Source organism: Oryza sativa, chromosome 2, assembly GCF_034140825.1.
Source record: "Oryza sativa Japonica Group chromosome 2, ASM3414082v1".
In the NCBI taxonomy this organism is placed as follows: Eukaryota; Viridiplantae; Streptophyta; class Magnoliopsida; order Poales; family Poaceae; genus Oryza; species Oryza sativa.
In genome coordinates this window covers 23,727,232-23,744,937 of record NC_089036.1, presented here as the reverse complement: position 1 = coordinate 23,744,937, position 17,706 = coordinate 23,727,232, and the positions used below count along the sequence as shown (strand labels likewise).

Genomic DNA, 17,706 nt, shown 5'->3' with positions numbered 1-17,706 from the left:
GCGTTCCCTATCTCGCAACATCGCATCACGTTCGTCCGATCCCCTAGCGTGGCCACCGATCCGCCCGTCCCTGCTCTGGGCTTGCCGCCTTTTTCCTTCTCCCACGACGACCCACCCCAAGAGGCCCAGACGGGAGACGGCTTGCCGCCTCTTCTCCTTCCCGCTCCGCGCCATCCACCTCCCCCTCCTCTCCCTCCCCTCCGCCGCCGCCTGGCAGCTTCCGCATCGGGGGGAAGCGCGGTAGCAGCGCTGGTCTGTCCAACTCGAGGTGGTGTTATCCCCAAGATCGAGAAGGTGCATTTGGGGTGGTGTTTCCGCTCGGAGATGGTCAGAGGGACATCGACCCGGCAATACTGTTTCTAGAACCAAATGTAGGTAAAGTTCAAGCTCTGCTCTTGTGAGTTGTGGCTAGAAGATGATTACAAGGCCCTGTTTAGATCTCACCCTAAAATTTTTCACCCTGTCACATTGAAGGTTTAAACACATATATGAAGTATTAAATATAGGCTAAAAAAATAACTAATTGTATAGACTGCGACTAATTTGCGAGATGAATCTTTTAAGCCTAATTGCTCTATGATTTGACAATGTGGTACTACAGTAAACATTTGCTAATGACGGATTAATTAGGCTTAATAAATTCGTCTCGCGGTTTACCGATGAATTCTGTAATTAGTTTTTTTTATTAGTGTCTGAACACCCTATATAATACCCGATGTGACACGCCAAAACTTTACACCCCTGGATCTAAACACCCCCTAAGTTTATTTCCTTCTATGCTACTCCATCTGTTGCAAAATGTAAGGAGTGAAATTAATGAGAGAGATGAATAAAATGAGGGATGACTGAGACGAGGAAGTAGGTTGAGAGGTTATTATTACATTTTGGGGGTGAACTTGAGCAGTATCGCACATTGAGTTCGGGTGACGCTTTTTTCTGTTGCTTCCTGTCAATAATGTAGCCTCATTTTTGTTTTTACTGCTGATTTGATGCTTTCTTTGGTCCGCTGTTTGTTCCAGGTGATTGGAGAGATTCATCAGTGATTGCTTTAGACTAGACTGTACTGGGGATTTATTGGTGTTTATAAGGATGGATGGTGCTGTTCGAGGGCAGGGATGCGTGGGGAGGCTCAGGAGCTTCAACAAAACGAAAAAGAAGAACCGGAACTGCAGTGATGACATGCGAAATGGTGATGACGAAGAGAAGAAGTACAGTCATCACGACATGAAGAACAACTTGCGAAATGATGCCAACGAAGAGAAGAGGAAGAGCAGCGATGACATGCGAGATGGTGATTTCGAAGAGAAGAAGAAGTGCAGTCGTCACGACATGAAGAAGAACTTGCGAAATGATGCCAACGAAGAGAAGAGGAAGAGCAGCGATGACATGCGAGATGGTGATGACGAAGAGAAGAAGTGCAGTCGTCAAGACATGAAGAAGAACCTGCGAAATGATGCCGACGAAGAGAAGAGGAAGAGCAGTGATGACATGCGAGATGGTGATGACGAAGAGAAGAAGAAGCGCAGTCGTCATGACATGAAGAAGAACTCGCGAAATGATGCCGATGAAGAGAAGAGGAAGAGGAAGAGGAAGTGCAGTGATGACCTGAAGAAGAGTGTGGTAAACGATGCCAGCAAAGAGGCGACGTCACACAGTGACTGGAGAAAGAATAGGAAGGCTGGAAGCGATGCTGAGCAAAGGGGGAAGAAGTTGTTGAATGGCGACAAGAAGGCTAAGAGTAGGAAGGTGACCACTCCATTCTTTGAAAAGATGCGGAAAATAAAAATGCAGCGCACGAGCAACCAGAATGGTGAGAAGAATATGAAGAGTGACGGTGACAGCTATAAGAAGACAGTGCCGCTCTCAGTCAACAAGGGTAAGATGGAGAAAGATGGAACGAACAAGAGGACTTTGTCTAATACACTTGTTGCAAAGGAGAGGAAAATGCGACCTAGTGACAGTATGGAGATGAAGATGAAGAAAAAGAAGCGGGATGCATCATTCGTTCAACCTGATGAGAGGACAGCTCAGACATTTAGCACTAAAAACAAGGAAAAGAAGAGGAAGGCGCCATCTACACCATTGAAGAGGGAGCAGAAGGAGCGAGTGGCTAGCAGTGACAATAAAAAGGAGACGAAGAAGGCTTGTATTGTTGCTATAGGAAATGAGAAAAAAAATTGTAGGGATGGCAAGAAGAAGAAAAGGAAAGCAGCCTTCGCATTCTTCAAATTTGTGCGCGACGAGTTCGAGGAATTACTGGTGTGTGCAGATTTCTAATTCCTACACATACTTGATTATGTCTGTTGCTCATAAGCTCTTCTTTAATTAGCTATCCATGACCTTGAGACTTTTATTTGTGCTTGAAACTTGGAAGGTACTTGGAAATTAATATCATCTAATATTATCGGTCATTGGTTAATTTAAAGGTGACCATATGCTGTATTCTTCTTTCTACAATCCTGCCTGCCATTGACAACCAGGACTAAATCAACTACACAGAGGAATGATGAAGAGGCCTTGTACGAACAGAGTCAGTTTCAATTTGACCTTGTAAATTATTCAGTTACATCCTTTTTACCATTCTTGAAAAGGAGCCAAGAGCAAGAGGTGCCAGAGTTTATAACATCGTGTGGAGGTTTTCTCTCATCTTTGGAGACTTATGTACCTCTCCAGCTCTCCTTGGAGTGGTACCTCTTGTAACCTTCGGAGAATCAGAAAAAAACCCAATGAATGTATGGCCTGTTCTCCGTAGTGCATCGTTATGGTGCTGTAGTAGCCTTTTGCTGCCATTGACATGGCCATTAAGCAACTAGTCATCTTTCTTGTTGCGACCATAATGATAAAAAAATATTTTGGCCGAAAGGATCAGATAAGCAGTTATGTTTTCTTTTTCTCTCTGTTTACATGGATGCATGAAGTATCCAACTTTCTGTCTTATTTTTAAGTTGGCACCTGCCTCGCTGCTTAAATATCTCTCCATAGCTCTCAAGCACCCTAAAAAGTCTCCGTAATTTCAGCTCTGTTTTTTCTTGTTCATTTTAGTGTCTTTTTTGTCATTGTTTTTTCTTCTTGTACTGTACCATGATGATTATCCTTAAATATTATATGCACATAATGTTGATTTATTCTTGTGCAGTTCATACCACCAGCAGTTGCACCCAGCCTTAAGGATTTAATTGATCGCCATGTATATCTTGAAGACTCAGAGGGGAAGTGTTCAAAGATCAGGCTATCGGTGGTGGATGGTTCCCTAGCTTTTTATGAGGGATGGAACAGTTTCGTTTCAGAACATTGTATTAAGTGGGGTGAATTTCTATTATTTGAGTACACACCAGAATCAACATTTTCTGTGCGGGTGTTTGGTATTGATTCTTGTGAAAGACTACATTTCAGTGTCAAAAGCGGAGGAAAAGGTGCTGTGAAGAAAAGGAAAGAAAGGCATACATTATCTGATGATTTGATATCACATTATAATGGTCAGTATCAGGACTCTGAAGACATACACGATGGCCCCAATGTTTCTGGTGAATCTCCTAGGAGCAAAGAGCCCAAAATAACAGTTGATGCTGAGATTGGTACCAGGAATCTAGTTGCTAAATCTATAAATGCAGCTTCCGAAACACAAGACTCTGAAAGAGTTGAAAGTGGGATTGGATATGGATCCTTAGGGGCACTAGGTAATAAGGTTAGAAATTTAAGCAATGGGGAGTGTGATACAAGGAGTGACTCTGTGTTCTGTATCCAAGAAAAAACAAGAAGATCTGAGGTTATTATAATAAGTGATGAAGCTTATTCAACACAAGTAGACGAGGATACCATGAAGCAAACAGCACCAAGTGAAGCTTCAGAAATACATCATGTGACTATCAATACACAAAAAGACCTTGAAAGAGTTGTAGATGGTGTTTGTTGTGAATCCTCAGTAGCACTAAACAATAAGATGGGAAATTTGATCCTTGGAGAGCCCAAAAACAAGAATATTTCACCAGCATGTAGCACAGAAAAAACAAATGGATCTGAAATAACTCCAACCACCGGTGTAATTCCTTTAACACAAGAAAATATTGATACGGTGAAGTTAAATACACTTTCTTGCTTCGAGGAAGACAGAAGCACAACAAGAGAATCTGAACTTGCTGCTGCTATTCCAACAACATCAGAAACTCATGATTCAGATAAAGATTTAGGACAGAAACATCAAAGGAATTCCGTTCAAGTAAATTCTATCATAGCTGTTGATAAATATCCTAATGATAGTGAGATGAATATTAGTGGAAATATTTTCAGAATATATGAAGCTCCAGCGGGTACTCGGTGCTTGGAGAAGTGGAAAAGGGGTATTGTGAACGGTCGAGCAGCTCTTGATGACATTGGACAGGTTAGACCTGAAAAAACACAAAAAGCTGGAGAGAAGTTAGTTGGTAATTGTGGTGCAATGGGAGAAAGTCCAGTTGATCTACGGATAGAGTCTGATGTTACTGATACCTGCCTCAAACCAATTCTCAACATACCTATTGAAGAACTCTCGATTCTTGATAGCGTATCAATATCCAAATGCGGACGTAGCAGGACAGAGGTCAACCATTTGTTCAATCAAAAAGGTGGAAGGGTGCTACTTCTCATAATACCTATGATGTCTGAAAGCCTGAAACTATTTTTATTTCTCAAAAGCCTGAAACTAACATTTACAAAGTTAGCTTGTTTAGTTTGAATATAATTTTTATTTACAGCGTGTACTGAATTGTCTATTTGGTAGGAGCTACTGTTCAACTGCAAACAAAAAAGGAGCCATTGAAACCAACTGGTAGCAGCGGAAATAGAAAGGGGGACAAAATTGCAGTGTCTGTCAACCGTGTATTTGCTCATCAATCAGGTGAACTTACCTAGTTTATTTCATTGTAAAATTAAGGAGAGGCTGACCAATTTCATTTTGTGTTTCTTGTTGGGCACTCAAATTCACCCATGCAGAACTTCAGATCCCCCAGCAGGAAAATGGAAATTTTACCAGTTGTGTAACCCCAGTGGCTCTGCTGCCTGCTAAGGCTGAACTCCTGGATCTGGATGATCATTCCCTTCAATTCTGCATCCCTTCTACCATTCAGAAATGGCTTGTGAGTTGTTTGTATCCCATGGACAATTTCTTTTGCAGCTCGTTAGTATTTTATTAAAACAAGGGCAGAATAATCCATCATATCTGCTTTCATGGAATCAAGGGATAGAAAAAGAGGACTTTTACGGTACTCCCTCCATTCCAAAATATAAGGCATAACCACTCATAACTCAAAGACCAAGAAATAATTATTATCATCTTGTAGTTTGGATCATCCTAATAAATACAATGCATGCATCCAATAGAATTAGAAAACATGAGAGTGGATGATTTAAAAAAGTAATAATTTAATGGAGAAGATGCTATAGTTAATTGCCTACATGTATGCATGCCTTATATTATAGAACATTTAACAAAAGTGGTTGTGCCTTATATTTTGGAATGGAGGGAGTACATTGTACTGCAAGTATATACTAGCAGTATATAGAAAAAATGCCACACCAAGAGTGAAAAATAAGGACTTGCACTTTTGGATTGCGATGGATCTACCCATCTGCAACGTAAGGTGTCGTGGTCCGAGTCCATGACGAGCAAACACCGCTGGAGGATAGCTGGGTGGTGTTGGCTGCTAGCCGCTAGGTATGAAGGGAGGACTTAGGTTGGGATGAAGAACATTGAGTCAATATTAAAGAGTCGTATAAGTTGTACAGTTGTATTTTCAGAAATAGGTGCAAGAGTTATATAAGGAGTAGAGTTCTACTTTCAAATACAAACATGAATTATTAAAATATTATCTAGCAGTGCAAAAAACCATAGAAATATAGTTTTATAAAATACTGCTAAACAATTACTCCCTCCGTCCCATAATATAGCAACCTAGTACCGGATGGGACATTTTATAGTACAATGAATCTGGACAGGAGGATGTCTAGATTCATTGTACTATGAAATGTCACATCTGGTACTAGGTTCCTCCTGTCCAGATTCATTGTACTATGAAATGTCACATCCGGTACTAGGTTGCTATATTATGGGACAGAGGAAGTAATAAGTTAATTGCCAAGATGCAATCTTAGTGGCCATGTCAGCAGAAACCCAATCATATATCTCTAGATTGTAATGCGCCACCTTATGCAATTCGTGAAGGTTTTCAGCTACAGTGTTGTGCAATGGATGCAATTTGTTGAGTTCATGCTGATTGCAGTGAGGGCGGTGTGTTTGGATTGGAAACATCTGTTTATTATCTAGGCCACATAAAAAAGCATCACTCCAGAATAGCTCATTGCTGGTTATGATTGTATTGTTGAGGCTTGAATTCGTGTGTTTTCTATTTGTCTTAATTCGTTTTAGGCCGCTGTAAAAGATACCCCTCTACTAGTATCACAGTAGGTCAGTAGCTACTTGTTCTTGGGCATACTCATCAATCTACTAAGATCACAATAAGGAATTGATGCAGCATAAAACTTTAGTTTTGACTTACACTTGCCTATAATAACGCTATAAAGCTCCTGACACTGTTGATGAGTATGGCAAGCCCATTGACAACTGCTCTTTCTTTGCTGTCTTTGTTCAGGAGTTGCCCAAATCGCTTCCAATCACTTGTCGGCAAAAAGGAAGGTATGACCGGAACGTCGTAATCCTCAAGGATCCCATGAGGAGGCTATGGCCGGTCTTCTACCATGACAAACCGGTCTTCGTAGGCTTCACCGCGGGCTGGAAACCTTTTGCTGCAGCAAACAACCTCCAGGCTGGGGATGTCTGCAAGTTTGTGAAAGAGATGGACGAAGATGAGCTTGCGTTCCAGGTTTATATCACAAGAAAGTGATGGCAAGTGCTCTAGCTGGGTGCACCATCTTCAGTAGAACATGGCTGCTCTGCTCCCTCTGTAAATATAATCTTAGGTTGGTTTGCTTTTATGCAATGTTCTTGCTGCCATATTTTTCGTTTTATCCATCAGGGAAATTCTTGCAGCTCACATGTTCACATGACTCTGTGCAGGCATCAGGAACTATGGCTTTTCTTTTGGTTGCAACGACAACAATGTGCTGGCTGGCCACCAGGTTGTGTGAAAGCCGCGGTTCTAGGCGCCCTCCACTACTGACGAGATGATGGTTCTTTTTGGGTTGGCTGTTGTGCTGCATACTTGTCCTGACCAATTGGTGTAATGTATATATATAGCCTTGCCGTCCAAGACGACAAGCTGACAATATTGTGGACTTCAACAATGCAAAGGTCAAGGCATTGAACTTGTGTTGAATACTTGAATAAGATGTTGGCACTTTGGAACCAGACTCCCTTCCCTTTTTTTACCTGTAGACAAGACACCACGGTCTAATAACTGGCTGGTCTAACTGAGTCCACGGTCTCGCAACCAAGGTTCACCAAACCATTTTGGGTGGGGTTATCATCACACTACAGTTTAGCAGTTATCGTGGTAACCGCGTTGTTACCGTGAAAACCGTGTGATTAACACGAGGTATTCCGTAGTTTTAAAAACCGAGAAAATTACCGCACAAGATAACTACGAGAACTGCACGAAAACCGTACGGTAAACCCCTCGCAACGTTAGGCGTTGGCCGATGCCGTATTGCCGTCGGATCGGTGTTCGGGTCGTCGAACCACCGATGGCGGCGACGGACGCAGCGATCGATCGGCACAGGCGAGAGCCCGAGAGCTCCCGTTCTCCCGGCGCCGCGGCAGCTAGTGACACCCGTATCTCATGGGATGGGATTACTGGCGTGCTTCGCGCACGCAGGTGGCAACCCGGGAAAAGTTGGCTTCCCCGGTGGGGGTTCGCTCGCTCGATCGGTCGGGGCAGTCAAGTGCTGGCGGAATAAAGGAGGATTGGTTTGTTAGATGGATCTCCCTCCCCTTGAGCCCAACGGCTCAAGGGGGCCTTGACCCGCGCCCTGATCGGGGGCGCCCAGCCCAATGGCTGGTGGGCCCCGTCACACTGTGCCATATAAAGAGGGGTGGAGGACGGGACGGCATAACGACACAAGGAACGAGGTTCGTCGCCGTCGCCGCCACTCCACCCCATAAACCCTAACCGATCGAGGGGGCGCAGCCAGTGACGGGAAGACTCCACCGCCGCGCCACGACCTCGCCGGGATCCCCTACGACCACCACTGCCGCGCAGCACCGTCGCCGTCACGACCGCCATCGCCGCCGCCGCCCACGTCAAGCAGAGCGACGACAACGACGATGGCTGGGACTTCCTCTTCATCCAACGCGTCAACCGGTCACATCCCTAAACCCTTTCCCTTATTCTCTATTGTTGTTCAATCATCCATCGCAAATAGAACCACCCGACTAGATCTAAACCTAGGTGATCCAATAGGAAACACTAACAATGGTATCAGAGCCATCCTAGCGTTTATTTTTGGTTCGGGGATAGACATCCACAGAGAAGAAAGAAATCCAAAGCAAAGAAAAGCAAACGATCCAACGTATCGAAAAGATCGAAACCCTAACCCTAATCTTACCTCGTCGCCGGCCGTCGTTGACGCCGGCCACGGAGGGGGAGAGGGGCAAAGAGGCACCGCCGAGGAGCCACTCGACAGCCGCGCGCGCACCCGCGGGTGAACGCGCGCGCCGGCGAGGGGGCCCGCGGCGGCGCCACCATCTCCGTCGTCGCCGGTCTCTCACTCTTCACTCGCGTGGAGGGGTGAGACGGTGGGGGGGAGAAGAGAAAAGAATAGAGGGCGTGGCGGCGCGAGGGCGTCGGCCATGGCGCGGCGGCGCGAAGGCTGCCGGCGTCGGCGACGCCGCTCGGCACGGCGCACGCCCGCAAGAGAAAGAAGGAGGGGGCGCCGCGGCACAACCGCTCGACGGCAGCGCACTCACCCTCGAGTGAGTGCGCGCACCGGCGATGGGGAGTGCGACGGCGCCGCCGTGTCGCCGTGCCGCCGCCGGCGCTGTGCTAGGGTTTCGGCGACGGCGACGCCGCTCCGTGCAACCGCAAGAGAAAGAAGAGAAGAGGAGCTAGGGTTTCGGCGCCGGCGGCCGGGGGCGGTTTTGTTTGCCCGATCCGCCCGCGCGACCGTCCGATCGAAACCCTAGCGATCGGACGGCCGACGGCGGCCGGGCCGAAAGCGGCCCAAGTGGGGAGCGCGCGGCGGCGGCTTTCCCGGCCCAGGCCCAGGTTGCGGCCTGGGGGAGGGGAGGGGGCGCTCGCCCGCGCGCAAGGTGGCCATGGGCCGACCGGCAAAGGCCGGAAAAGTTCACTTTAGGTCCCTCCGAAGGAAGCATTTTCAATATGTTTAATGATTGTGCTTATTTCTAAGCAATTTGAACCAACGTGAAAATTGTTTAGAGAATAGATAAATGTGAGAAATGCTTCTGAACATGTATTTTGTATATTTTCATGCAAATTACAAAAGAATTTTGAATTGTTTTTACATGTTTTACCTCTGTTTAAATTTGAACCAACGGGAGAATTTTTACAGAGAGTAAACAACAGAGTTTTGTTATTGTTTATATGAATTGTATATAGATCTTCCGCTGCAAATAGATGAAATTGATGAAAATTAGTGTTTCTAAAATTAAATTTCGAACCAACGGGAGATTTTAATTTTAGGAACATTAATTATGTGCTATGATGTTGTAATTTTTCTGACCAACGTTGATAATTGCAATGTTATAGTTATGGCTTTATGTGTTATGTCTATTTTCTGCCCAACGGTGATGTAGACTTAATACATAATAATTTTAATGTTAATTTTGTTCTCACAATACATGATTATCTCAGGTGGCTACTCCTTGATGGGTTACATTAAAGATATTCCGACCCTGAAAGGAGATAACTACGAAGAATGGAAAAGAGAACTCGACCTTGCTTTTATCTTGGGAGAGGTGGACTGGGTGTTGACTACCCCATGTCCTATAGAACCTGCTGAAATTTTCAGAGGTGAAAAAGAGTCAGATGCTGAATGACAAAAGAGAGAGAGGGACAATGCTTCCCTCATCATGTCGTATGACATTGAGCATGCGAAATGGTCCTTAGCCAACAAGAATTGTTTGGCTGCGGTAAAGAACACGATTGAGCCAACCATATTGGGCTCAATCCCAGAGTATGACACTGTCTCTAAGTACCTCGAAAGTATAAAGAGCCAGTTTAGTGGTTCTTCAAAGTTTTATGCGACACAGCTGATAAATCAGCTTGTTACAGAGAGGTACCATGGAGGTGGTGTAAAAGACCACATTCTTAGGATGAGCAACATGGCTTCCAAATTGAAGCAAAAAGATTTGGGCATCTCAGATGACTTTCTGGTCCATCTGGTTTTGTCCTCATTGCCAAAGAACTTTGACAACCTTGTTGTCAACTACAAAATAAGTACAGAGAATTGGAATATTGAAGAGCTCATCTCTAATTGTGTGCAAGAGGAGGAAAGACACAAAGAGACCAATGGTGACTCCATTAACCTTGTCAAAGATAACAAGGAAAAGAGCCACAGGTCACCCTCCTCAAAAGAAAAACAGCCTCAGCATCTGCCTCAGAAACAACAGTTTACAGTTGAGACAAGATCAGTGTCTACACTGCAAGAAGACAAGACATTCCAAGAAAGATCGTCCTGACTTCCTGACAGTGATCATGGCAAAGAAAGGTGAGAACATTATTACATTTGTAAAGAATCTCATTATGATTGGTTATTCTAGATCCACATGGTGGATTGATTCTGGAGCAACTATTCATGTGTGTAATTGTTTAAAGGGATTCCGTTCAATGAGGACTACGCAAAGAAGTGAAAGATCCATTAGAGTTGCCAATGGAGTTGAAGCAAAAGTTGAGGCTGTTGGAGATCTTCGCCTAGAACTCGCGAATGGCTTCACACTTTTACTTCCAGACGTTTTTATGTCCCTTCTTTGCAAAGAAACTTGATAATAAGTGTATCCAAATTGGATTCTGATATATTTGAAATGGCAAATGTGAACTATGGTATAATAATGAATGTATTGGTCTTGTGTTGCAAGATCAGCTTTATTTGTTATCTCTTTCTGAGAATGTGAATGTTGTGTCCTCGTTGACAAAAGAAAAGAAAGCGAACTCTTGATGTCTCATCGAAATTATGGCACTGTTGTTTAGGCCATATTTCGAGGGGGAGAATTGAGAGACTGGTTAAGAATGTAATTCTTCCTCCATTGGAGTTCTCAGTTTTAGAACAATGCATACAATGTATAGATTGCATCGGTGCCCAAAACACCATATGAGCTATGGATCCTCCATGTGTGGGGGAGTCCTGCAAAGGATAAAGTATTTAACCCAAAACAGTAAGCTGCCATTTTATTGGCTATTCTGAAAGATCAAAAGGTCATCATTTCTACTGTCCAAACAGTTATACAAAGTTTGTAGAAACGAGACACGCCGTCTTCTTGGAAGACGAAATGATTAGGGGGAGCTCGGTAGTTCGAGAAATTGATCTTGAGGAGAGGCGGGTGTCTGTACCCGCTCCGTTGACTCAGGAACCTTTCTTCTCTCTACCTGCTAATGTTGTGCCAGCAATGCATGCCGTTGCGGTACCAACACCTGTTGTTATCTCTCCTGTGGCAACAATGAATGAAAGTGAGGAACCTGTTCTACAGGATTCAACAGAAATTATTGCCACATCAGAGGAGGAGCTGAAACAGCCTCAAACAGATAATGTGCCAGAATAGGAGGCCCCTAGAAGGCCTGAAAGAGTCGCATATGGAGGATGATCCCATCTCATATGAAGAGGCCATGAGAAGCCATGAAAGATGAAATGAAATCAATGAAATTAAATGATGTCTGGGATTTAGAAGAAATTCCTAAAGGAGCCAAAACAGTAGGCTGTAAATGGGTCTACAAAATCAAATATGACTCCAGAGGGAATATAGAAAAGTTTAAAGTGCGACTTGTGGCAACAGTTTTCACGCAAAGAAAAGAGATTACAATGAGACATTTTCTCCAGTCTCTTGTAAAGATTCCTTCATGATTATAATGGCACTAGTGGCACATTATGATTTGGAATTACATCAGATGGATGTAAAAACGGAATTTCTAAATGGTGATTTGAAGAAAAAAAGTATACATGGCACAACCGAAAGGTTTCGTCATGAAATGAAACGAAAATATGGGATGCCGTATAAAGAGATCCATTTATGGGTTAAAGCAAAGCTTCGAGACAATGCTACTTGAAGTTTGATGGAACAATAAAGAAATTTGGGTTTTCAAGAGAATGTAGAGGACAACTGTATTGATTCAAAGTTAAGAATGGGAGACTCATTTTCCTAATTCTGTATGTAGATGACGTTCTACTGGCTAGTAGTGATGTCAATCTACTGCAGGAAATAAAGAAATTCTTGTCCTCAAACTTTGACATGAAAGACCTCGGTGAGGCTTCATATGTTTTGGGCATAGAGATTCACCGAAATAGAACAAAGTATGCATTGGGATTTTCTCAAAAGGCATATATATATAGAAAATGTGTTGAAGAAATTCAATATGTACAGATGCAGTGCTACACCTGCTCCTATAGTCAAAGGCGAAAAGTATGGGGCATCGCAATGTCCCAGAAATCAGTATGAGCTCAATAAAATGAAAACAAAGCCATATGCGTCAACTGTAGGAAGCCTACAGTACGCGCAAGTGTGCACACGACCTGACTTGGCATTTGTTACCGGGTTATTTGGCAGATTTCAAAGTAATCCAGGCCTAGAGCACTGGAAATTGGTATAGAAAGTCTTGCGTGATTGCAAGGAACAAAAGGCCTCATGATGTCTTACAGAAAAGCAGAATCGCTCCACATAGTGGGGTATTCGAATTCTGACTTTGCAAAAGATAATACAAAGTTAACATCGGGATACATGTTTACCCTGACAGTAGGAGCTATTTCATGGAAAAGCTCAAAACAGACTACCACTGCAGGGTCTACCATGTATGCCGAGTTTATAGCATGCCATGAGGCTACGGGGCAGGTGAACTGGCTAATGAAGTTCATACCCGGTTTTAAAGGTGGTTGATAGTATTGAGAAACCACTAAAGTTATACTGCGATAAAGAACCCACAGTAATGTACTCTCACAACAATTAGTCAAGTGGTGCTGCCAAACACATTGACATAAAGTACTATGTTGTGAAAGACAAAGTCCGGGATCAAACAATCAGTCTCGAGCACATAAGAACAGAAAGGATGCTCGCGGATCCGCTCATGAAAGGCCTACCTCCCAACATGTTCAAGGAACATGTAGCATGCATGGGTTTTAAGGGAAGCCTTATGAATCCTGGACTATAGGGCCCAAAAGTTAAAGTATCTGTTTCTGAATAGAGATGTGTATAGTGGCTGTCGAATCCATCGGTAATTAACCGTGACGATGAAACATGCTCTATATGTAAATCTGTGATGGAATAGAAAAAGCTAAAGGAAATAGTGAGATCAAGGGGGAGAATGTTAGATGGATCTCCCTCCCCTTGAGCCCAACGGCTCAAGGGGGCCTTGACCCGCGCCCTGATCGGGGGCGCCCAGCCCAATGGCTGGTGGGCCCCGTCACACTGTGCCATATAAAGAGGGGTGGAGGACGGGACGGCATAACGACACAAGGAACGAGGTTCGTCGCCGTCGCCGCCACTCCACCCCATAAACCCTAACCGATCGAGGGGGCGCAGCCAGTGACGGGAAGACTCCACCGCCGCGCCACGACCTCGCCGGGATCCCCTACGACCACCACTGCCGCGCAGCACCGTCGCCGTCACGACCGCCATCGCCGCCGCCGCCCACGTCAAGCAGAGCGACGACAACGACGATGGCTGGGACTTCCTCTTCATCCAACGCGTCAACCGGTCACATCCCTAAACCCTTTCCCTTATTCTCTATTGTTGTTCAATCATCCATCGCAAATAGAACCACCCGACTAGATCTAAACCTAGGTGATCCAATAGGAAACACTAACATGGTTGGGATTGATCGATCTGTCTGTTCCATATTCCGCCTGCCGTCTGTGACCGCGATGAGCCGATGACGCCTTCCTCCTTCAGCTCACTTCAGTTTCAGCTCGCCAAACCCCAACCGCTCCAAGCCCAATCCGTCTTGTCCCCTTCGCACTTGCCAATGCGCTCCCCGTGCAGTGCACCACGCACGCCATGGACCGGTTTGTAACTTTGGTTGCAACCGCTGATCCTGACTCCCAACCGTACGGTTTACAACACCGAACAGTTATCGGACAATTATCACTTGCAGTAACCTTTTCAGTTTTCGAAATCACGGTATAACCGTATGGTTTTTTTTAACTACTCGATTACCGTGGTAACTGTCAAACCGTGAGACGACGGTAACTCATTACTTTTTTCTTTTTTAAGATCTAGAAAGAATATCTTTTACCCCGTTCAAATACTCTATAAATAGGTTTAAATTTTGGATACTTGTGGCATGCTTTTCAAACTGCTAAACGGTGCGTTTCGTGTGAAAACTTTCTATATGAAAGTTGCTCTAAAATATCAGATTAATCCATTTTTCAAGTTTGTAATAATTAAAACTCAATTAATCACACATTATTACAACCTCGTTTTACGTGAAACACTTAATTTTCATCTTCAGCAGATTCAAAGACCAAATTCCTGAATTTTCATGGTTCCTTATGTAATATGTGGTGAATACTAAATAGTCTGATGTGTCTTTTCTTCTTTTAATTTGTAAAGTAGTAACTGTGCTGGATAAGAGTTTAGTCTAGTTTAGTTTTAGATGTAGGTGCACCAAACTGGTAAGTGGTTTAGTGCATACGTAGTTCAGTAGACGCATTTTATCATGCTTAAAGAGTGTGGTCAAACAATATAAAGCTCATGGCTCTGCTTTTGTGGTTAACTCGTGGTGGTGTCATGCTATCCCATGCTTCTATCCAATGTAAAGATTGCCGTTATCCATTGACATTAGACAACATTTCTCTTACAACATTTCTATTTTATAGGATGTATTTTACAATGTATCCAATGTAAAATACATTGTTCATCCTATAACAATTAACGGAGGATCGCTAGCAGAATCCTAATAACGATGGTATTTGTAATACAAAGTTACTTGTACGATGACATTGCATGAAATTCACACTTGTCGATGGCTTAGAATTAGGTGTCTGTCAATGATACTCCCTTTTTTCTTAAATTTTCTCTTATAAATATTCTCCCGATTAAACTAAAAGACACACACAATACTCGCAATCGCATCCACACCCACGGATGTGTCTCTTATCATATGGAGATCCAGAAATCCCTAACTAGAAAAATCATTTCAAAAATCAGGTGCGTTTCAGCTCGCAAATATGCCCAACATTCGCAGGAAATAGAATTCAAGCTGACGGAGGAGGAACGAGATCCTCTGACGTAGAAGCCTCTACGTCAGAGGGACGTTCAAGGCGGGATCACCGTGCGTAGCGCATCCGACGGCACCAATCATTCGTAGTGCCAGTCCGTTCTCCATCTTCAACCCAGAAGACCATTCAGTCGTCGCCGCCGACGCTGAGGGCATAGGTGACGCTTCCGCCTGCTTGGTCTCATCGCCGAGGGCGCCGCCTGCGAGGTCCAACAACCCGCCATGCTAGTCACTCTTCAACATGGTCGGCAAGAAAGTGAAGTTTCCACAAATGATGTTGATGAGTTACACACCTACACAGGGAATGAATCGACGGCTGCTTCATGCCTGATGCAGAAGCCAGACGCACACACAAGTGTTGATGAACCTGCAATCTGTAGAGCAGTCCGGAGTGGCCATGGCCAGGCAGATGGCGGACTGCGGTGCCCAAACAGCGGCGGCAAGAGAGACGCTGCAGCCGACAGCGTGATGAATGGCGACAAGAGAGGAGTAGCAGCTGGTGACGCGGTGGACGGTGGCGAGCAAGTAGCGGCACCCGGCATCGCCGATATTTCCCCCTCACGAGTGAACAAGTGCAGCTGCAAATGAGGACCACATTGCGCTATTCATCAGGAGCGTTGGATGCTTGGGGGATGGTGGATCGAAGAGCTACTGCCCTCTGACGTAGTTTTCCCAACGTCAGAGGATCCGGTTCCGACGAGGGAGTAATAGATCCATGACTCTAACCGCCATATATACCACCCTGTGCTTTTCTGTGTACTTACCTACTATACTTTATTATAAAACTTTATTCTTTCATTGTATTTAAATCGAATAACTTCACAATTTATTTACTCTATCCGTTTCATATTATAAGTCGTATAACTTTTTTTCATAATCACATTTTATTAAGTTTGACCAAGTTTACAGAAAAATTTAGCAACATCTAAAATATCAAATTAATTTTATTAAGAGGGCAGCTACCCTACGGGATTCTGTTGCAACGTGGTAGTCACGGGATAACTAAATCCCCCGACATATTTTTTTTTGACCGAGGACCACACTGTCCACGCGATTCCACCCCAGCCAAAACCCGGCTCGGTATCACGCGCCTCCGCGTGCGAAACCTCGCCGGCGGCGCTGCCGCCGTGACTACTCCGAGCAGGAGTGCTCCTTCCTCCAACCAGCTAGAACCCTGCTTTGCACGCAATACCTCGCTGGCGCCGCCTGCAACTACTCCTAGGAAGACTTCCCCCCAGCCAGAGCAGGAGAGGAGGACTTTGGTTGCGACAGCAAATAGGAGACAAGGATCGAGTCTAGGTAAGGCAGAAGACAAGAGAACACGTGTCGTGCTTGATACTTGATACCTCGCAACCAGCCATGATACCTGATGCCTTACAGGTGCTCGGTACTAGGTCTGATACTTGATACCTTGCAGGTACCAGGTCTGATACCTATGGGTACTAGCCATGATACCATAGGTACTAAGTATGGTACCTACTGGTACCATGTCTGATACCTGGATATCAAACATGATACCTACATGTACCAAAGTATCATGATACCACTAAAGTATCACGGCAATAAAGAACCAAAAATCATATGTTTATCAAGAGAGAGTTGAATAAAATTAATAAAGGAAATCAATACCATGAATAAGTCATCATAGCTGTAGAATCACCCATAGAACATGTAGAACCCAAAATCAAACACAGAACAAGACAACACCTGAGCTTGGAGGTCGCGAGCCTAGATCTGGGTGTACAGATCACAAAGAGGTCTCTTGTCCTTGATGACGGTGACCTCGTCGACGATGGCCACCTCCTGAAATGTGGTGAGCAGCTCCGCCTCCATCATGTGCTTGGGCACCTACCCCACGAACAGCTTCACGATCTTCTCCTCTACTCCGCCCATGCCTCCACCAGCAGCAATGGCGGCGGCGGTGATGGCAGCTTCCTCCACGCTCGACGCGCCACCCTGCAAGGCCAGTTGCCGCCGTTGCCTCCGTGCTCCATGAGGGTGCTAGTCAGAAGGAGAGAGAGGGAGAGAGGAGATGGAAGGGAAAGTGATGAGAGGATAAGGTTGAATAGATGGTGTGAGGAGTGAGAGTTAGAAATTTAGTGGCAGTAGTTATCCTGTGCCTATGGAATACTGTTAAGTGGTTTTTCTATTTAATTAATTAACATTAAATTTGATAATATGTTTATTTTGTGTTAAAAATACTACTATATTTTTCTATAAACTTGATCAAATTTTAAAAAGTTTGAGAAAAAAATAAACGATTTAATATGAAATAGATGGAGTAGCCTCTTTTTGGGTCTTTCACCAACTCAAAGCCAGCGTGCAACGGTATTCCAGC

General features: G+C 44.4%; 1 protein-coding gene, 1 long non-coding RNA gene and 1 pseudogene across 3 annotated transcripts; 2 read left to right on the top strand and 1 right to left on the bottom strand.

Annotated features, from left to right (window-relative positions):
- Positions 1 to 131: 131 nt before the first annotated feature.
- LOC4329874 (B3 domain-containing protein Os02g0598200-like) lies at positions 132 to 7,341 on the top strand. Of its 2 annotated transcripts, none has more exons than NM_001401896.1 (7): positions 132 to 371; positions 1,020 to 2,259; positions 3,137 to 4,601; positions 4,757 to 4,873; positions 4,969 to 5,111; positions 6,624 to 6,951; positions 7,049 to 7,341. In NM_001401896.1, exons 2-6 carry the CDS (start codon positions 1,090 to 1,092, stop codon positions 6,873 to 6,875), a joined length of 3,147 nt encoding a protein of 1,048 aa, NP_001388825.1. In that variant the 5' UTR covers positions 132 to 371; positions 1,020 to 1,089; the 3' UTR covers positions 6,876 to 6,951; positions 7,049 to 7,341. The 2 variants fall into 2 exon arrangements, with proteins under 2 accessions (NP_001388825.1, NP_001388826.1); NM_001401897.1 differs by having other exon boundaries at positions 132 to 375; positions 7,049 to 7,338.
- A 715-nt stretch (positions 7,342 to 8,056) lies between these two features.
- Positions 8,057 to 10,957, top strand: LOC136355076 (uncharacterized; annotated as a pseudogene).
- Positions 10,958 to 15,114: 4,157 nt separating this feature from the next.
- LOC112937975 (uncharacterized) lies at positions 15,115 to 15,909 on the bottom strand. The gene is made up of 2 exons (XR_003241006.2): positions 15,662 to 15,909; positions 15,115 to 15,568 (listed from the first exon to the last, which is right to left on the bottom strand). It is a non-coding gene; the product is annotated as an uncharacterized lncRNA (long non-coding RNA).
- Between the last annotated feature and the right edge of the window lie 1,797 nt (positions 15,910 to 17,706).